This window comes from Sarcophilus harrisii, chromosome 3 (genome assembly GCF_902635505.1).
Source record: "Sarcophilus harrisii chromosome 3, mSarHar1.11, whole genome shotgun sequence".
NCBI lineage: Eukaryota > Metazoa > Chordata > Mammalia > Dasyuromorphia > Dasyuridae > Sarcophilus > Sarcophilus harrisii.
Window position 1 is genome coordinate 254,754,637 of NC_045428.1, and position 22,616 is coordinate 254,777,252.

The following is a 22,616-nucleotide window of genomic DNA, read 5'->3' on the forward strand; positions in this document are numbered from 1 at the left end:
AGCTAGTAGTTAGGGAAGCGTGTCTTCGGATTTTACAGCTAGTACTCTCTAAGTTCTATGCCCTGGGATAAGCCCTGATGTCTCCATGTTAATTATGATGAAGTGCAACACGGTGAAATATGTCTGGAAAGATTAAATTGGATTTTTTTGGTAAGTAGTAGGGAATCATTGAAGGATCTTGAGCAGAACACTAATATGACTAATATACATTATAAGACAAAAATCCCAAATCAATAGTTGGCTAACTATGTAAGGCAGAAGGCTTGGATGCTTCTATTGACAAAGAAGAAGTAATGTGGACAATGAGCAGGTATGACCTTCCTTGAACAAAGAATTTACTAGTGACATTCATCTCCAATAGAAAACACTATGCAGACATTTCACTACTTTCTCAGAATATGTGTTTTTCCATATGGAGATTTGCAGAATAGACTGCCATTTGCAGTGAGACTCACCTGTTTCTGTTGATAGTCTTGTTCTTGTGCTTCTTTTCTCAAAAATCATGCTGAGAGATTTCCCTTGTAACAGAGGCAAATACTGAAAACCAATGATAAGAAGTGAATTACAAGATGATCAATTGTACTTTAAGCGCAGTGTTTTACAGACTGAAGAAGTCAGAATAAGCGATCTTTAAGTAAATAATATTAATTCTGCTTATTCTCCCTTCATAATGTGTTTAAAACAATGGAAAATATTCATTTTTATTATTTCACATCTTATAGAAGAAATGGTAGATTAAGAAGAAGATGACAGGTAGCAGTGCCTCCTCACCACACCCCTGACACCAAATCTTCAGTCAGTTGAAGAAATTTTACTTGTTTTTTGAGGCTAGCCTTAAGGATTAAAAATCATCCTATTTTTAAAAATTTATATTCCAAAGATGATGTACATTTTATCAAGGACCAGGGCACATCTCTGCTAATCCTATGGATAGTCTACTCCTGGAGCTGCTCTGAAAATGTATTACACCTTAATAGAGAAAAATTTTTTCATTTGCAACTTTCTCCTTAGCTCAGGAAACAATCTCAGACTCTTATTTATGTCAATATTTAAACCACAAAGTTTCAGATAAATTTTGCATAAACCTTAACTGGGGGTAGGAAAGAACACGTTTACATATATTTAGAAAGAACTGTTTGGGAGATGAGGGATTCCTTTTCCCTTTCCGTTTTGTGTAGAGATGATCTAGAAAGGCTTCTGCTTTTTCTTTTCTTTTTTTGCTTTCTTTTTCCTATTAAGACCATGTCTAGAGAACACTATTTAAGAGGACAGTTGTCTACCAATCAGCTATTTATAAAAAAGGTAAGGTGTCAATGCAAACAATTGCCAAGGTTCTCATTTCCTTGTTTCTTGTGATAAGAGAAACCTAACCAACAAAAGTTTCCTCTGCTTCAGGTCTCTTGAATGAAAAGATTTAGGAGTGAATACTCTTTTTCTTCTTTTTGTCTCTGCCTCTGTTTTTCTGTTAGTCTGTCTCTCTTCATAGATAGATAGATAGATAGATGGATGGATGGATGGATGGATGATGGATGAATGAGGTCCTGGGTCACTAGGTGGGGTTGTCAGAGAAAGCCTAAAGTATTGATAAGATTTTCCCCTGAAGCAAGCAGGGAAGGGTACTGGCGGGGATCAACTCAACCATATTGTCCTAACCACTAGTAAAGGTCTTGGATAACCCCCAATAACTGTATCCAATCAGATGTCAAACCGCTGATGCTAAATTTCCCCTATAGTTCTGTTCATGGCTACATCATTTTTTCTGAATACGTTTTGGATTAGCTCATCATGACATTCTTCCTCGTGGTGTCTTTCTCTTCCCTCCTCCTCGTACCCCTCTTTCATGGTATCTAACTATATCCTCTCCCAACTCTTTCATATTTTTCATTACTGATGCTTATTTTATCTTTTCATTTCATCTATAACATCTTTTCCTAAATAAATATCCCTTTTGGTAAGAGAATGGCATTATGAATCTTCACATGATCAAACCCCAACATTTGATGCTGATTGCTCTCCTCAATCTCATCATTTGTTACACATTATTAATAGGTAGAGAGAAAGAAATATAGCTACACATACGTATACATATATATGTATATTATTACATGGTAATTAAATGTCATTAAACTTTTTTTCAGTTAAGAACCACCACCCCCTTCTGTTTTTAATGTTTCAAACACTTGGAATTAGGCTTGGAATAGATAATGCTTTTACTGTTATTTGGATCAAGGATTCTTAACATTTATGGTATCCTGAATCCCTTTGCTGTTAGCTACAGTTCCCTTTTCAGAATGTTTGTTGTCTATATTCACATTTGAGGAAATTATAAATGTTATTAAAAAGTTAGTGAAAATAAAAATATAATTCCCATCAACTCCATTCCTTCTATCAAAGTTCACAGACCTCTTGAAATCTCTCCATGGTCAGTGGGGGCCTCTAGATTCCAAGTCAGAAAGCCTTGACCATAGACTGTCAAGCCACAGTTGTGATTAAAGAATGTGTTCAAAGAATGTTTAAAATGCATCTTCAAACATTAAGATTATGTAAATTCTAAATAAAGATAATTAATTATTAAGCACCCCACTTCTTTCCAGTGCCTCATCTTTCTTCTTGGATAACCTGTGACTTTTTTTTTTCAGCCTCTTTCTGAATTAATTGATGCATAATCAACATCAGAATATAATAACAATAACAATGATAGTCATAACTACTCCCATAAATGTAGTGAGGATTCTAGAGTGTATGGATTGGGCTAGGTTCCTTCCAACTGACATTTAGTGTTTTAACTTATTAAAACACCAAGTCATTGAGTTTACATGTTCCTAATTCTCCCTTGTCTAGCCTGTTACATTGACCTATCTCCCTATGTTACAACTAATACAGGAGGTTTTGATCACTACTGCTTTATGATATAGTTTGAAGTCTGGAAATACTATTCTTCCTTTGCCCCTACCTATCTTCATTTTTTTGATATTCTATATTTTTTTGTTTTTCCAAATTACTTTAAAAAATCAAATTCTATAAAGTATCCCCTTGATAATTTGGTTGGTAAAGCATTAAAAATACAAGTTAACTTTGGAAATGTTGTCTTTTTTATTATCTTGGTAAGACCTAGCCACAAACACTGAACATTCCTTCAGCTATTCAAGTAGGTTTTTTTTTTAAATTTCTTTAAAGAAGGCTTTATAATTTAAACTGTGCAAGTCTTCTCTATGCTTTGGTGGATCATTTCTCAGATACTTTATATATATTTTATTATTTAGAATGAGAATTTCCTTTTCCATTATTTTTTCTGGGGCTTTGTTATTATTTAGAATTGTGGTTGATTTTGAGGGCCCATTTTATAACCTATAACTTTACAGAAACTATTAATTATCTCCACTAATATGTCTGCTTATTCCCTAGGATTTTATAGTTATACTGAGTAAATACTACAGTTTTATTTCCTTTACATGTCTTTATTCCTTTAATTTATTTCTCATCTTGTTATTGTTGCTAGTATTTCCAGAACTATATAAGGTAATAATGGACAAAATGTATGTCATTGCTCTGCTCTCATTTTTAATGGAAATGGATCTAGTGTATTCTCATTGCACGTGAGGCTTGCTTTTGGTTTTTAATAGGTGTTTTTAATGATATTAAAAAGATCCCTCCATACTTATGTTTTATAAACTTTTTTTTTTTAGCATTATGAGTGTTCGACTTTGTCTAAGGCTTTTTTTCAGTATTTATTGAGATAGTTAATTCAGATGTTATTGTTTTTAATATAATAATCTTGTTTTCCTAATGTAGAACCATCCTTGCATTCTGATATAACTCCAGCCTACCTACAAAAACCTCCCTATTTGAATAAAACTGTTGGGAAAACTGGAAAGTTGTCCAGAAGGAATTAAACTTAATCCAACATCTTATACTACATTCAATACTACATTTTAAATGATTATCAACTTTAATACTAAATATCATAATATTTTAAAAAATTAGAAGAGAAACAGATTACATTCCTTTCACAGCTATGGGTAGGAGTTGTATTCTTAACCAAACAAGAGAGAGTGGCAATTATTAAAGATAAATAACTTTGAATACATGAATGAGGAAAAATCTTTGTATTAAATTTCTCTAATAAATATTTAATATCCAAGATACATTAATAGAATATATGGGCCTATAGATAATATATATACATAAACACATATACATACATATACATATATATGTATATATATATATATATATATATATATAGCAATTTCTCAATAGATAAGTAGTCAAGGGATAGGAATAATCTCTCAAAAGAGAAAGATTCACAAAAGAATGCTAGTATTTCTCCTCAAACTCTACAAATTGCTAAAGATAACAAAAACTGGCAATATTCAATTCTGAAATGGTGTTGGCTGACAGGCATATTGATATATTGTTAGAGCTATGAATTAGAACAACCATTTTGGAAAACAATTTGGAATTATGCATCTCAAGTGACTAAAATGTTCACATTCTTTAACCCAGAGATACCATTACTAGACTTATATCCCAAGGGATATAAGAAAAATCATTATATATACCATTTATAGCATTTTTTTGTGATAGCAAAGAATTGGAAACAAAATAGATACCCATCAATTAGGAAATGACTAAACAAATCATAATGCAAAAATTGATGGAATATTACTGTGCTGTAAGAAATGATGTAGATAATGAATACAGAGAAGCATGGAAAGATCTACCTAAATTGATAAAGATCAAAATAAGCAGAGCCCAAATATAAATACACACACACACACACACACACACACACACACACACACACATACTAACAATGATGATGCAAATTGAAAGAATCACATACAAAAATAAGAAATGAATGTAGCAAAATTATACGGCTCTAAGATGACTCAAAAGATAGAGAGAATACCCCTAACCTACCATATTATGGAGTTGGAATGATCAGAAGTATACATTGTATATATTTTCAGACTTTTCAATGTATTGATCAGTTGTGCTGATTTCCCATCCACCCACACCCCTTTCTATCTTTTTCTTCAGTATGGGATAGCTCTCTGGGAAGGAGAAGGGGAGCGGAAATGATCCTGGGGAAAACTATTATGATGTGAAAAAAAAAAAAAAACTTTTATAAAATGAAAATTCAGGGTTTCTGTAAGGGCAGATAGATATAATAAGTATGTATGTGTATAGATATATACATATATATGTGTGTTTAGGTAAACATGTATATATATATATATATATATATATATGATTTGAAACTGAAATGTAGAGAAATATGATACTTTGATGTTTATAAATCATTTTTAAAATATATTATCTCATTTTATTCTGAAAGGTTAAGCTATGGAAAAAGGGGTACAACTTACTCTATTTGGTCCCAAGCGGAGTAATAGGTGTAAGTGGAAAGAAGGCAAACTTATTTTTAATAGATATAATTATTTCTAAACAGTTTGAGTTATATTGAAGTAGAGTACACAATCTCCAGAGATAGTAGGTTACCCTTTACTAGAGGACTTTAAGTAAAGAATTGTTTATATTGAGATTGTTGAAGTGTCTCTCTGTGTGTGTGTGTATGTGTTTAGGAGGGGTAATATATTTATATGGGTATATACAACTTGAAACAATTTAGAGAATGGGAAAAATGGATACTTCCTTTTCATTTGGTAGGATTTCATTTCATAGGACATGAGAGAAGAGAGATGTTGCAAGAAAAAGAAATAGTTTCCTGAAGTTCTGATTCAATTTCTAAAAATGAACTTGAATGCCTTATGCAAATGAAATCCTGTAATTTATCATCAAGCCACTCATTTGGCTGTCTACAGTGTATTCTTTTGTCCATTCCAAAGTAACCAATCAGCTTATCTGTATTGTTTCATTATTGACTATATGGTGAAGGAAATTTGATTTCCAGGGTTTACTGGGAAGACTGAAACTACTGAGTAGTCCAATTGTCAATAAGTTGAAGATTATACATACTTCTCCTTTCTGTTTTATTCTGTACTTCAGATCTGCTGATAGCCAGAGCAAATATTTGATTTCTTCTCCTGTAAAGTCTTTTAGAGTTAAGAGGTGACGTCCTTTCAACTGGACATTGCTTTGGACTGATTTTCCACATCTGTGTGAAAAAAAAAAAGGAAAAATGTTTAAAAAAGCAAAAATCTTAGTGACTTACTCTTTGTTTTTTGAGAAACAACATAACAACTTAGAATGACTGTCCCTTGATTTTGTGAAGCTAATGTATTTAAATATAATTAGTAGGGGCTATGGTTTAGAATTTAAATGATCCAATATTTCCTTTAGTTAAGGAAAGGAAGAATGTGAAGGAGAATAAATAATTTTGTTGCTAATAAAGTCTACTAATTGGAAAATTTTCTTCTTTTGCTACATTGTAGCTCCCATTTGACAATGATTATTATTGCTTGTCAATAAAAATTAAGCATATCAAAAAATTAAGGCAAATCACGTTTATTAAAAATTCATATTTTATTGACACTCAAATAGTTGTCACAAAAGCTAACACTGACCCCCTATCTCCAGGATGAAGGATAAGCTTCCTCTACTGAATGTCAAAGTCTTTGATTATAGTTATGTACTTGTACTGCTTTTACCCAATACAGTAGAAAAAATGAAAAATTCACTCACTTGTTTTGTCTTCAAGAAGTAAGAATGCCATTTGACATATTCTATCACCATATTGTACAATTTGTTGACCAAATTATTGGTTAGTTCAAAAAATTGGTTGATTCTTTGGTGTTTGCCTCTTTTTATATCCTCTGCATTTAGCACACTATCTGGCACATAGTGATGCTTAAATGTTTATTGAAGACTTGAATATTTTTTAAGTATTGCCCAATTGCCCAAATTAAAACAATAGAAAATAGAATACTATGTCTTAGGGAAAAAAATTGAAAGGGCTATAAAAAATGTCCTAAAGGGGGGGGGAAACTAGAAATATATGGATTTACAAAAAATTCAGATATAAAGAAATTACAAACATTTAAAAACAATTAACTTTAATACAATTATTTTGGGGGGAATAGATAAGAGGGAGTCCTATCAAGTTCCTTCTATGACACATGTATCTGTCAGAGACTAGTCCTGAAAAACAAAATTTTTCTGGTATACAACATGCAATATAGGCCTATTCCTAGCATGAAAAAATTATAATTCCAAAGAACAAAATGCTTCCTTAAAAGCTTTTCCAAAAAGGTGCATGTATTAAAAATCATCTAAGATTCCTTAAATGATGTAACAACAGAGGCAGTTTTTCAATGACTCTTTTATTATTCATTTCAAGCAGATTTATATTATTGTCAATTGCTCACTGCTATGGAGAAAATAGGCTGTAAGAGAAATTATTATTAAATAACTAATTGTTAATACTCGGGAAACACAGGATTTATCCTTTTTAAAAACTGTTCTTTACTAAACCGAGCCCATCATTTGAAAGATATTGCTGACAATAAAATTTAGTTAACTTTCAATTTCATTCAGACCCCATCATTGTGGGGAAGCCCATTGTGTTTTCCTCAAGTTCAGGTGGAAATAAATTCTTTGATTAGATTGTTCAAGGCTGGACAATTTAGAAATAAATGACCTAATCAAAGTCACATTCCTCCCCAGCCTATCATTAGAACAAGTCCACTTATTATTATAATAGTCATTCTTCTCATTCCTTGTTAACCAATCAGAGTCAATTGCCACCTCCAGAAACACTCACTCTTCCAAAGATATATATGTACTGCATTGAGTGGTTCCAAGAGGTGGCTTTGCATTCAAGAGAGTCACTGACCCTTACTAATTATATGCTAGCATGACTAATAAATGATTGATTATCCAGAAACAATGTCTCTAGAATTTTTCATACATCACATGAGATTTAGGGAAGTATCTTTTCCCCAGAAAAAGTAACTTTAGAAATCCCAGAAACAGAGTTGGAGGATTGTGTAAACAGAAATTTTCAAATCCACAAGGATAGGATAAGTCTCACTATTTTTATCTTGAAGGAGACCTCTCTTAGAAGTCTCTAGTCCCACTAGTAAATTCTGATGAGATTAATTACATAGCAAATATGCCCACTGGAACACATTTGATGTTGGGTAACTTCCGAGACCCAAGATCTGCACATCCTCTCTCAAATCTCCTGGCATCCTGTATCTATTATTCAACTTCTCAAATAAGGAAAATGGATGAGCAATCTCTGGAGCTGTGCTGTGTTTAATGTCAAGCCAAAGGCTCTATAAAATCATATATATATATATATATATATATATATATATATGTATATATATATATATATATATATATATATATATATATGTATGTATCTCTCTTAGTTCAATGGTTTATTGTCTATTTTTCAAATGCCTGGTAATTAAACATTTGATCTTCTAGTTTTATTTCCAGATATATTGACCTCCACTGAAATGGAAGAATTATTCACAAGGAGGATCTTAACACCTTTAAATGGAGGAATTCCCTAACACAAATATGGAGGATTCCCAGTACAAACTCTAAATGGAAGTGAGAAACCCAGATGCTCTTGTTTGTCAATGCTATGATGATTTTTATCAAACCTTGGGAGTTACAGAGGCTCCTAAATGAGATTCGTACTCACTCAAAAGTTTGACGTCATTTAAACACGTAAGACAAGCAGATGAAAAAGGTTTTCCATGATGCTAGATGGGCAATCCATAAAGCTGACCTATAAATACATATGTATTGGATAGACACTGCAGATTTATAAATAACTAGACTCAGATTTGAATTAAAGATTTGTCTGCATTTTGGGAATTGAATAGTTCTTTTAATGACTCTAAGTTTCTCCCTAAAATAGAGGTCCACCATTTCAATATGATATACTTTCAGTGATATGAAGGATGGAATACTATAATTTTGGAAGAATTCACATTGTGGATCACTATAAAAGCATTGTATGATGGCTAAAATAGACTTTACCATATCATCAGTGAAGCATTTTAGATATAATGATAGAATTGTGTCAGGAGTGACATAAAATTTATCATCAAACTTTAGGACTGGCTATGGAAGTAAGTTATACATAGCAAGTGAGAGATACCAGATAGGATGAAGAGCTTGTGAGCTCCACTGGTATCCACATAAGGACAAAAGGTAAACTGATATTATATTGAGTAGAAGATTTACAAGAAGACAGAAACAAGAGTCTTAAAATATTTTAAGGAAGATATCGATAATATAGAAGAGGGGAATAACTATCTTGGTAAATTTAGGGTAAGCAAAGTATATTTAGGGGAAACATCTCCCCAGATAATGTAACTTCTGAAACCGAGGAAACAGAAGAGTTTGCCCTTTACTTCCCTCCCGATTGGCAACAACAGGATGAGCAAAAATTATTTTGTTTTTGAAAGGGGCCTGGAAGATATTGATTTCCTGCCAATACACGGAATTCTGCTAAGATTAAACTCAAAGAAATGCATTTTCCACAGGAACAGACCCTGACCTTTTGCAACTTCAGTGATACTATGTTTGCACATTTCCCTCCTTTTCATTCTGCTGTGGAATGTTTCCTATTTATCCTATATGTAGCTTGCTTTGCACATATATTGTTTGCATGTTCTCTCTATTAGATCATATGCTTCTTGAGGACAGGGATTGTCTTTTGCCTTTTTGTATCTCCAACATTAGTGTAGTGCCTAGCAATTTGTAGGTGCTTAATAAATGTTTACTGATTGATTGAATGCTGCCAATTGGATTTGTGCTTCAAATAGGCCTAGAAAGCTATAAAAACCCAATTTGTACCCTTAGAAATTAAAGTTGCTCCTGGTCTCAGTATCTTTCTTTGTGACTCATAAATTTATTTTCTTCTCAGTCTGGTTTCTCATTTTTTGATCCCCAGAAATGCAGACTTGATAGTGGATGAGATTCTCCCTGAGCTCTCATAGAGCTCACCGACAATATTATGTATCTAATTCCTCTATGAAGCGTCAAATACAACTTAGGGTTTGGTGAAATAATAAAAGTATTGAGTTTAGGGCTAGAGGATCCTGGTTTAAATTCTACCTTTGCTATGCTTTATCTATTTGAAATCCTTAGAAAGTCATCTAATTTTTCTGGATCTCAGTTTCTTTGTCTATAAAGTAAGGGGATTGTACTAGCACCTCCTATAATTCCTGGTCTTGACTCTAAAAGTTCCATAACAATAGGATGTGATCTGCCAAATGGGAGAAAATATCCACATTGGTGATATTATAAATCTAGTGAAGCCTTTCAGAAAGCTAAGAAAACACAGGATCAATATATAGAATATTGAATATAGAATAAAATAGAATAGAATAAAATATAGAAGTATCTATGGAGGCTCAGGTTTAAAGACTCTTCACAGACAGAGATGAACAGAGACAGAGAGATAGAGAAAGAGAGAGTGTGTGTATGTGTAGAGGTTGGAAAACGGTGGCCCATAAATTAAGAATTTTTTTATCTTTTTACATGCAATAGAACTTTATTTTATTTTATTTTTTTATTAAAGCTTTTTATTTTTTAAAAAAACATATGCATGGGTAATTTTTCAATACTGACCCTTGCAAAACCTTCTGTTCCAAATTTTCCCTTCTTTCCCCCACCCCCTCCCCAAGATGGCAGGTAGTCCAATATATGTTAAATATGTTAAAATACATATTAAATCCAATATATGTATACATAGTTATACAGTTATCTTGCTGCACAAGAAAATGAGGCCTTTATAGAACTGGGATTTATCAGTACCTTTGAATGTAAACAATATTTTCCCAGTTTATTGTTTCCCTTCTAATCTTGTCTGCATTAGTTTTGTTTGTACAAAACCTTTTTAACTTAATATAATCAAAATTATCTATTTTGTGATCAGTAATGATCTCTAGTTCTTCTTTGGTCATAAATTCCTTCTTCTGCCACAGATTTCAGAGGTAAACTATCTTATCTTCTAATTTGTTTATAATATCATTCTTTATGTCTAGATCATAAACGCATTTCAACCTTATCTTAGTATATGATGTTAGGTGCGGATCAATGCCTAGTTTCTTCCATACTAGTTTCCAATTTTCCCAGCATTTTTTGTCAAATAGTGAGTTCTTTTCCCAAAAGCTGAGGTCTTTGAGTTTGTCAAAGTCATTGCTAAAAGAAGGAGAAAGACACCATGAGGTATGGTGATTGCTGTAGTCATTGACTATTTTGTCCTGTAAACCTAACTTATTCCACTGATTGACTATTTCTTAACCAATACCAAAAGGTTTTGATGACCACTGATTTGTAATATAGTTTTAGATCTGGTAAGCTAGGCCACCTTCATTTGCTTTTTTAAAAATTAATTCCCCTTATCCCAGAGAGATCTTAAAGAAGGAAAAGGGATCTGTATGTGCAAGAATGTTTGTGACAGCCCTCTTTGTAGTGGCCAGAAACTGGAAACTGAGTGGATGCCCATCAATTGGAGAATGGCTGAATAAACTGTGTTATATGAATATTATGAAATATTATTTTTCAATAAGAAATGACCAACAGGATGATTTCAGAAAGGCCTGGAGAGACTTACAAGAACTCATGCTGAATGAAATGAGCAAAACCAGGAGATCATTATATACTTCAACAACAATACTATATAATGATCAATTCTGATGGATCTGGCCATTTTCAGCAATGAGATGAACCAAATCAGTTCCAATGGAGCAGTAATGAACTGAACCAGCTATACCCAGCAAAAGAACTCTGGGAGATGACTAAGAACCATTACATTGAATTCCCAATCCCTGTATTTTTGCCGGCCTGCATTTTTTAAAAATTACCTTCACAGGCTAATTGTACAATATTTCAGAGTCTGATTCTTTTTGTGCAGCAAAATAATGGTTTGGACATGTATACTTATTTTGTATTTAATTTATACTTTAATATATTTAACATGTATTGATCATCTTGCCATCTAGGGGAGGGAGTGAGGGGAAGGAGGGGTAAATTGGAACAAAAGGTTTGGCAATTGTCAATGCTGTAAAATTACCCATGCATATAACTTGTAAATAAAAAGCTATTAAATTAAAAAAATTAATTCCCTTGAAATTCTTGACCTTTTTTAGAACTTTATTTTAAAAGATAAGAACTGATTATATGAAGATCAATTCTGTTAGTCGTGGTTCTTTTCAGCAATGAGATGATTGCAGCCAGTCCCAATCATCTTGTGATGATGAAAGTCATCTATACCCTGAGAGAGGACCAAGGGAAATGAGTGTGTATCACAACATAGCATTTTCACTCTTTTTGTTGTTGTTTACTTACATTTTGTTTTCTTTCTCATTTTTTCCCTTTTTGATTTAATTTTCTTGTGCAGTATGACAATTGTTTAAATATATATTCATAATAAAAAAGACAAGACCTGTCATAGTTTTCAGGTAGTACAAAACCAATCAAGTCAGAATTGTTCTAAGGGATACAGTTTACTTTTAAAATTTCATCTTTTTAACTTTTTTCCAAAGAAGACTTTGATCCATACCAGTAAGCAAAGCAGGAGGTTGGGGCTAGACATTGGTTACTCTGCTCCTTTCAGTGAAAGAGAATGTTGTGTTAATTTTTTCTGCTCCCTTAAATGATGTATAGGTAGGGGAAATAATTCTTACATTCAAATTGTGCTTCTAATCATTATTCCTTGACCAAGAAGGAACACCTCAAGCTATACACCCAATGTCTAACTCCCTTCCCACCAAATATCACTTCCATAATGAAAATGTCAATTCCTGAGTAACTATTTGGGGTTGGCAGAAGTACTGATAAGATTACTCCCTAAGGCAAGCAGGGAAGGGCACTAGTGGGGATCAGCTCAAACCTAGTAGAGGTCGTAAGTAACCCCACTTTACTATAATGAATCAGATGTCAAACCCCTGAGGTTAAATTTCCCCTATAAATCTATCCATGGCTCATACCATCTTTGCTGAATCTCTTTTGGGTTAAGTGTTGCCCTGGCACTGTGCTTCATGGAGCCTTTCTTCTCAATCACCTACCATACCTCATGATGTCTTTCTCCTTCTTATAGCTAACTAACTCTTTTAGAGTGCTACACTTCTCTATAGATTTTGCCTGCCATTTTAGGACATACTCCAACCTCATGGTGTATACCCTTTCTCCTGCTTAATTGTGAGTTTCACTAGGGATCTTGTCCTTTCCATTGTTAACTATATGCTCTCCCAATTCTATTTCATATACACCATTTCTGATGTTTATTGTATCTCTTCATTTGTGTTTGTAACCTCTTCTCCCAAATAAAGCTATCTTTTGTCAAAGAGAATGGTCATTGTGAATTCTTCACATGACCAAACTCCAACATTTGGTGCCTACACCAATCTCAATTTTTGGTGCTGAACTTCAAACACATCATTTGGAACTTGGAACTGTTACAGTGAACATATTAATAAGGTATACATATAATACATAGTGAATAAATCCATTTATCCAAATCAGTATCAAACAGAAATCAGAGAATCTCTTGCCCAAAGAGAAATTCCCCCAAATCTCTAGTGTTCTTGGTTGGGGACAGGGTTGTGGTTGAGGTGCTTCCAATTTCTTTCCTTTTAGGGATCTAAAGGAAATTTGAAACTTGTGTCTTCTTTCTGAAAATTGGAAACAAAAAGACTAGGGTCTCTTTTCTCTTTGCTCCTCACAAATTCAGGGAGCATTGAGTAATCAATCTCCATCAATTAAAAAAGTGTTCTGGAAATGAGTTTTGAATCACTCCTTACATCAGGATAGAAAGTCAGCTTAGGAGTTCCAGAAACAAAGAAGCAAGGAAGATGAGGGAATAACTAAATTGAATAAAAATGTTGACTTGTTTTTCAAAATGAGAACAGAAAGTGGGCTTGGGAGAATACATTACTAATAACTCTCAGAACTACAATGTAGTGTGAAATGAGAGCAAAAGATTCCAGGAAATGGATTTTGCCATGAACTTCCTTTCCCTATGCAGATGTGTTTTGGAGCCACTCAAATTACTTAAGAGAACTGATTGTTAAATTTTCAGTATGAGCATTTATACTTTGAAAACTAGTGAAATAGATACTTCATTGTCCCCATTTTATGTATGAAAAAAACTGAGGCTCAAAGAGATTAAATTATCTATCCAAAATCAAAAAAACTAGTAAGCAGTGGATCTAAGAGTAGAACTCATATTAGGTTGGCCTGTATCTCCTAGATTCTTCTTTTGAATTATAAATTTGGAGGATGACTTCATTTGCCCAAAATTCAAATATATCATACCAAATATGATCTTATTTGCTAATTTCATGTTGTCTATGCGGTTCTGACAAACAGACTTCAAACCTCACCTCTACTCAGAGTTCCTTCTCTTTCTTTAGCACAACTACTATCCATGCAAGGGTATGCAGGTAGTTGTTTAACAATTGACTCTTCAAAAATTTTTTACTAACAACATACTTTTAAGTGTAATGTAAGTGTATTAAGATTTTCTACATAATTTTTATTAAATCTAAACAATCAATAAAACAACAAAACAAATCCTCATTTGCAGTTTGTCAGTTTCCAAAACATAAATGCTCAAGTATAAAGTTTAAGTATAAAATTTAACAATTCTCTTTAGCAGTTTGAACTGGCTACAGCACTTGCCTGCATAGAAAAAGCAAACTCACTTGAGTTATTATTTGGGAATCAAATACACATACTATTGATGAGCATTGTTATAGGATTCTAAGAAATGCAAGTTTACAAGGTTGTATCTATTAATTGTCAGAACAAGCTTAAAAATCATTTTTTTCTCCAAAGATAATTTCCAAGCAATAGGAAGTCACATAAAATGAACCTTCTATTTTCAAGACCATAACAATAGGGCATTAACATTCCACAACTCAGCACTTCTTTCAATAAGTTAATGTGAAGCAGGCTGAAAAGCAACCCAGAGGAAGTTTCATGGAATGCAGGAAAAAGCTACAGGACTTCTGTAGCTCTCCACACCCTGGCCTGTAAATTAGGAATATTTTCATCTAAGGTAAAAACAATTGCCGGTAAAGGAAGCAACAATGGTACAGAGTGTGATGGTGGATTCAGTTAATCAGGAGAGAAAGAAATATGGCTCATCCTTTTGTGAGGGAAGGAGAAGGAAGGTGTGACCTAGGCTGCTTGTGAAATGCTGAGAGATGTCCCTGAATAACAAGACCTTGGAGCAAAGCCCCCTTCATCTTCCCAAATAGCTCTGATAATACCACAACTAGAAAGTTGAAATTATTGTTGACTTGAGCCTTAATTTTTCCCTATCTTACTCAACCAGATTTTCATTACTATTGTTCCTGGGGCCCTAAAGGAGATGGGCTTGAAACCTGCTTTGCGTGATGAAGCATTCCTTTTCTACATGTTCACTGTGAGGAAGGGTGGAGAGAGGATGGAAAAAAGAGAATGGAAAATACAACCTAATTTTATCTGAGAAAGAGTTAAAATAATATATATGGCCTCCTTCAAATCAGCTGATTCATCAATTAATTTTAAACCTTTTGGCTAAAATCAAGTTATTCTGGATTAAATTATCCAGAATTCCCCAAATCACCTCTGTTCCAATATCAATAATAATTCGTCTTATTTCTACAAAACTTTGCTATTTGCAAAACAGTTAATTTTCAGAACTACATTCTGAATCAGGTGAGAAAGTATTTATCATTACCATTTTAAAGATGAGGAAATTAAATTCAAAATGAGGAAAATAAGCAAGTAAATGGCAAGAATTGGGAATTAGACTTCAATTTCCCTTTCTTCCTTGGAGAGTTCTGATGAAGTTCACTCTAGAGCAGTTTATATATGGATGACTACTCAAAGCTCCTTTACAAGGTATAAAATGATTCAGTCACACCTGAGAACCTAACCCTTCTACCTCACAGTCTCTAACCTTGCCCTTTAAAAGTTTTACCTATTTTTACCTAAAAATTTAAAATTTAACTTTTTAAAAGTTTTTAGAAGTAATCAAAATGTACATATTGGGAATCATCAAAACTATATGGTATTTGTAAAAAAAAATAGAAAAGATGATCAATAGGAAACATGAGGAACACAAGGTTTAGGAGCAAATTAATATAATTTGTTAAACCAAGAGATTCCAACTACTCACTATATGACAAAAATTGCTGGGGAATCTTGAGAGCAATATGGCAGAAATTAAATTTTAGAACAACATCTCACATCAAACAATACAATAAATACCCTAATATTAAAGGCCATATTACAAAGAAATTAGAAAATAATAAAAGAAGATATCTTTCCTAGCTATGGACAGAAGATTTCTTGATCAAATAAGGGATAGAGTAGATTACTGGAGTTAAAACAGACAATTTTGAGGCAAAGGATATGAGTAGTTCTCAAAAGAAGAAAAGCCAAATGCTCTAAATCATAAGAGAAATAAATGCAAATTAAAACACCCTGGGGTTTCAATTCATGTCCATTAGATTTACAAAAATGATAAAAAAAAAAAAAAAAGGAAAATGACAATTGTGGAAGGGGATATAAAGGGGAGGACATATTGATGTATTGTTGGTAGAATTATGGATTGGTCTAACATCCTGAAAATTAATTTGCTACTACCTCCATATACTTTGATCCAGTGATGGCAGTATTAGGCATATTCAAAAGAGAATTTTTTTAAATGACAGAAATGATATATATAAACTATGTTGTTATAACAAGGAACTAAAAGCTAAAGGAATGTCCATAAATTGGAGAATGAGTGAACAAATAGGGTATGTAAGAAATACTTATTAATATGTATGAAATGATGATAGATTCAAAGATAGTGGAAAGAATATGTATGTACTGATGAAATTGTGAGGGATAGAAAATCCTATCCAAAAATGACTACTCAGAGACCTCTCGAAGTAAAAAGCAAAAAAGTTGTTTATTTAATAAATTCTCATGAGAATGAACAATTCCACCATGAGGAGGGAAAGAGAGAAAGCTCATGGTAGAAGGGCTAAAGAACTAGGAGAAGATATACAGTTTTTATAGGTTTTAGTTACAAAGGGTTACATCATGGGTTGGGGGAACATTAAGAGATAGGTGCCTACCCCCCTTAATTGGATGTTATTTGTACCAAAAACAGCAGATTCCCCAGTACCAGAAAGAACCATACATCAAGCAACTAGTTGTCTAAACATTGATAACTGGAACAGTGATAAATGTCATCATTTTAGGTTAAATACATATATCTAAAATCTAAGTGCATATTGGCTAATACTCAACATATTTATGCAGGTCACAGAGACCTAGAGAAACTAAAATACAGAAAAGGAATTTAAATATTCTTGGAAGTTCTTCACTTTATCTCTTCTCCACACAAAATGAATAGAACCAAGAAAACAATTTATATAATGATCATAACATTGTAAAGAAAATTTACTTTGCAAGACTTAAGAACTCCAATTAATTCAATGACCAAAACAAGTTTTCTACCTCTTGGAAGAGAGGTAATGTGCTAGAGATATAGAATGAAATAGTATTTTTAGATATGAGTAATTTATGAATCTGTTTTGTGAAATTTCTTACCACAGAGGATTTTATAAAATGGGAGGAGTAAGGATGAGGTAGTTTTAGGAGAAGGGGGGAAGAGGAGCAGAAGGAAAAGGAGGAGGAGGAACAAGAGGAGAAGGAAGTAGAAGAGGAGAAGGGGAGGAGGAAGAGTAGAAAAAGGAGGAGAGGGAAAAACGAGAGGAAAGGAGGAGGAAGAGGAGAAGAATGAGAAGAAGGAGGAGGAGGAGGAGGAGAGGCAGGAGGAGGAGGAGGAGAGGCAGGAGGAGGAGGAGGAGGAGGAGGAGGAGGAGGAGGAAAAAGAATAAAAAAGGAAAATAAAAAAAGAAAGGAAGAACAGGAAGGAAAGAAGGGAAGGAGGGAGAGAAGGACAAGGTGGGAAAGAGGGAGGGAAGGAGAGAGGGAGCTCAAAACTGAATTTTGAAAAAGCAAAAGAAAGAAAAGAGAAACATCAATGATTTTGTTGTTTTATTCACAGAAGAGAACAGAAAGAGGTTTAGTGACAAAATGGGAAAGCAGGACACTTTTGGAACTAATGTGTTGAATCTGGTAAATACTTGAAAAAAACAAAGCTGTATATAATTAAATTTGTTTTTTCTATAACTTTTATATAGAGAAATGTTTAAGTTCATTGGTATTTGTCCAGTTCAAAATTATTATTATTTTTTTAAAGAATTGTAGTTTCAAGGTACAGGACACATTAAATTAAAAGTTAACATACCCTCCCAGCCTCATGCCAAAATCCACTTTGCTAAAGACTATAAACAAAGTTAAAATGTAACAGTTAACAAACAAGAATCAAATAGCTTTCTTCTCATTCTGAGGGGAATGTCAAAGGTCAGAGACCTCAATGAAAAGCAACTGCTCTTTGTTTATTTAGTTGGATATCATCCAATAGCTGAGTTTGTGTGTGTGTGTGTGTGTGTGTGTGTGTGTGTGTCTAAAGGCATTAGAGCCAGAAATTTAAAATTCTAGATCTATTAAGAACCTTAAAGATCCTCTAGTTTGTGCTTATTAGTGAAGAAACTGGGTTCTAGAAGGGTTGTGACACTTTCAAGACCAGGCATGAGTAGGTTATAGAGATCAATATACTATAGGTTTAAAGATTTTTCAGCCCAGTGTTCCTTCAATGACGCTACACTGCCTCCCAAAGTTCACTGCAGAAACTTTATTTTAAAATCTCCTATGGACAGAACCAACCAACCAAATAAATAAATAAGGAAATCAGAAGATGCTATGAATTTATAAGGTGTTATTTCTATCCTTAAAATCCATGCATATGAACTTTAACAAAAGAACACTGCTATATTTTTGCTACTGACTCCACACTTCTGACATCTGTCCCCTGGTCTCTAATAATCTGCCACCAGAGTTCACTCTCATCATTCCTCTCTTAGATCCTGGCAATTCCTTATAACTGGTTTGTTTCTAGTCTCTCCTCTCTCCAATTCATTCTTCATGCAGTTACCAAATTGATGCCTCTGCCTATCTTTCCAGCTTATGTTAACTTACTCACCCTCTGTACTCTGTGTTCCAACTGAACTGGCTTATTTGTGGTTTCTGAAATTCTATCTCTTATTTGTACAGGCTGTCCCCCATGCCTAGAATTCCTCCCTCCTTAATCCCCCCTCTTTAAATCCTGGATCCTTTCAAAGTGCACCTCAGGTGCCATCTCTTCGTATAAGTGACTATTTCTGATTCCTCCACTTAGTGCTGTCCCTATGCCTCATCATTTTAGAAATTAATCTATATTTACTTTGTATGTACTTATTTGCTTCTTTGTTTCTTTATTTATCTGTGTATATCTCCCCATAAAATGTAAGCTGCTTAAGGAAAGATACTTTAAAATTTCTTTTGACTTTGTATACTCTTCTAAGCTGTAACTTTTCCCATCCTCATCCCAGTGCCTGGTCGATAATAGGTTCTTAATGCCTGAATTTTGAATAAAAATAAATTGGCACTGTAAATAGTTTGAGGTTTATGGTTTGTGTATATGATTTTAATCCTCATTGTATTTTGCTTATTTAATTAGTTTATGGTTATTAAGAATGCCCCTCTCCAAGGATTTGGGGTAAACCTATGTGTGATCTTTTTTTCCCGCCTCAGGCAATTGGGGTTAAGTGACTTGCCCAGGGTCACACAGTTAGGACATGTTAATTGTCTGAAACCAGATTTGAACTTAGGTCCCCATGACTTCAGGGTTGGTGCTTTGTCCACTGTGCCATCTAGCTTCCCCTTGTGTGTGATCTTATAAAAGGATAAGAACAAAATGAACAGGATGAAGCATATATGACTTGCTATCTATATTCCTGGAGATATGAAAAAAAGAAAGAGAAACTTTGTTTAGAGGTTCATTATGGCTATCTTCCTGAGAACACTATAGCTATTTATTTCTATCCTTGCTTTAAAGCATCTTTCTTGCAATTCCTAGAATCAAGAATCAAGAAATAGCCATTTCAGAGAGAATATGAAAGTATGCAGGCCAATAAAATCCAGAGTTTAGAGAATGAATTTTCAAATGTAAATGAAAAAAAAATCATGTTATTTCCATTAGGCAGAAAGTTTTCTTCTTATGACTTTATCATATATTTATTTCTAAATCCTTTAGTGTTGAATTTTAAGTCTGCCCAAAGATTAGATGAACACTGGCATCTCTAGAGTGAGATCAGCCAATCAACAAATATCAGCTAAGAACCTACTATTTATCAAGCACAGAGTACAAAAATCGGGAAAAAAAAATCCCTTTTCCCAATGAACTTTCCATTGTAATGGGGAAGACAAAAGTCACTATGAAATATGTATTCACATGAAAACACATAAAAAATGCTTTAAAAGCATTTAAATAAAAGATAATGGTATTTAGGAGGTATAAAGTTTGAGAGGGAGGATACTAGCAGTTTGGGAAAACAGGAATGGCTTCATACAAGATTGTACTTGAGCAGCATTTTTGTTTAGATAGAAATAAATTATATTTATGTTCTAAAATATAATTTATAATGTATGATATACATGTAATATAACTATGTTTTATTAAAAAATGTTAGGTCACTGATTATGCCTGTTCATGTATTGTGTTTGTGGGATGACTGATATCAAGCTGCATCTTAAAGGAAAAACAAGACTTTAGGAGATGAAGGTAAGAAGAGATGAACTTATCCATGCATGGCAGATAGTAATGGCAATGATGTAGGAGATAGTATTATGTGTACGGAACAGAGATATATGATCTATTTATGGCTAGATCACAGAGAGTAGGAGGGCAAGAGATAGATAATGAGGTTGGAAAGATAGGTTGGGTTCAGGTTGTATATGAATTCAAAAACTGCACAGAGAACTTTATATTTTTCCTTAGAGACAATAAGAAGGCATAAAAAGTTGGTTGAGAAGAGTATATTGTCAAATAGTTCTTTTTATGCCTTTTATTCAGTAAATATTCACTGATTTTTCTCCCTAGTCTAGACCAATGATTTCATCCCTGTAGGGGATGCCCAGTGTGGAAATTCCCTCCATAGATGCAGATTAGAATTGCCTTGGCAAATAGCAGATGATCAATGTATTTTATTGCTTAATAGATTGATTGATTGATTCAGAGATTGTGTCTTACTCAAGACTTCCAAGCAAATAGATGTCAGAGGCAGTGCAAAAACTCATGTGTTCTTGATTTTGAATCTAGATCTCTATCTATTATACCAGTGGTTTTCAAAGTGTAATTCAAAGAATCCTAGAAGTCTCTGACCTCTTACGGAAAGTCTACAAATACTCAATTAGTTCAATATAGTAAATATCTGGAACTATAACCCACACAAAAACTCTTTGGATAGATACTTAATTTTTAATATAAAGTTACTGAGAACAGAAGTTTGAGAACCACAGCATTATGCCACTCAGATATTTAGTGGTAGTCCCATATAAGTTAATTACTTAATTTTCTCAAGATAGGTGGTTGTTTAGAATTTAAAGATTCTGACTAGAATGGGCTAGATTACACATGGCTGGAATGGAAAAGGCAAATCACAAATTTTTTTGGATTCATTTTCTTCATCTGTAAAATGGAAGGGCTGGACCAGATAACTTCTAAGGTCTGTTCTAGCTCCAGAGTTATGATAGAAATGAAATAATACAGTTGTATTACCTACCACAGTAGACAGAAAATGAAATGTGATCAATGCAGAAACAAGAAAAGAGAATTCAAATGCTGGTCATATTAAATTAGCTATGATCCTCTCAATTAAGAGGACCCAACCCTAATGCCTAAAAGAGACATTTTTCTTATGTATTTTGAACAGAATATCCATTCCTTTAGCTCCAGAACTGTAAATATTCCCAAGAGAAGAGAAGGTCCAAATTGAGCACTTACTGAAAAGTTCGAACTGCCAACCGGCTTCCTTGTCGGACACCTGCACTCCTCAGCAAGGTACTCAAATTAAACAGCATTTTTGGCTGATAATGGGAAGAACAACTGCAAGTATGCAAGAATTCCTCTGCACAGAGTCCTCAAGAAGAAGCACCTTTGTTTAAAAGAGGATCTTCTATGTGAAAGAGGGATCAAAGGTAATCCCACTTTTCAACTACTTTATCTAGCCTTCCTGATTAGGATCCATGCTGTTCAAGGTTAAGGGGCAGGTATACTTTAATCCAAATTGCACTGGTGTGTATTTTTAAAGAGATATTAACTCTTGGTTTCCATTTCAGAGCCAAGCCAAGAGAGGATTTTCCTCAATCTTTTTTTGATTGAATCACACAATAGTAGGAACAACTACCATCCATTAATAAATATTTATTGATTGCCTACTGTGGTCAAGGTAGAATAAAATTAGATCAATTAAGATAACATTTATAAAACACTTTATAACCACAAAACTTCATATAAACGTGAACTATTAGTAATTTTTGTTGGTTGGTTCATTGGGACCTGTAATTTCATTGGTAAAAGAAAATCTGGTTTGGAAATTCTTTTCACTGGTGATTTGTCTACAGAAATTGTCTATAGTAAAATAGTAATTTGTCTAAAGAGTGAGTGAGAGGGGTAGCTAGTTGGTGCAATGGATTGAGTACCAGTCCTGAAGTCAGAAGGACCTGAGTTCTTCAAATGTCACCTCAGA

The 22,616-nt window shown here is 33.5% G+C and overlaps 1 protein-coding gene across 1 annotated transcript in view; it reads right to left on the minus strand.

Moving 5' to 3' along the window:
- The window catches only part of OTC (ornithine carbamoyltransferase), a 69,179-nt gene extending 47,063 nt beyond the window's left edge, over nt 1–22,116 (minus strand). Inside the window, exons 1-3 of the mRNA XM_031959430.1 lie at nt 21,872–22,116; nt 5,983–6,121; nt 456–537 (exon numbers count right to left, since the gene is read on the minus strand). Coding sequence (XP_031815290.1) covers nt 456–537; nt 5,983–6,121; nt 21,872–21,948 — 298 coding nt within the window. The 5' untranslated portion in view covers nt 21,949–22,116. The remainder of the gene's footprint in view (nt 1–455; nt 538–5,982; nt 6,122–21,871) is intronic.
- Nucleotides 22,117–22,616: the final 500 nt, after the last annotated feature.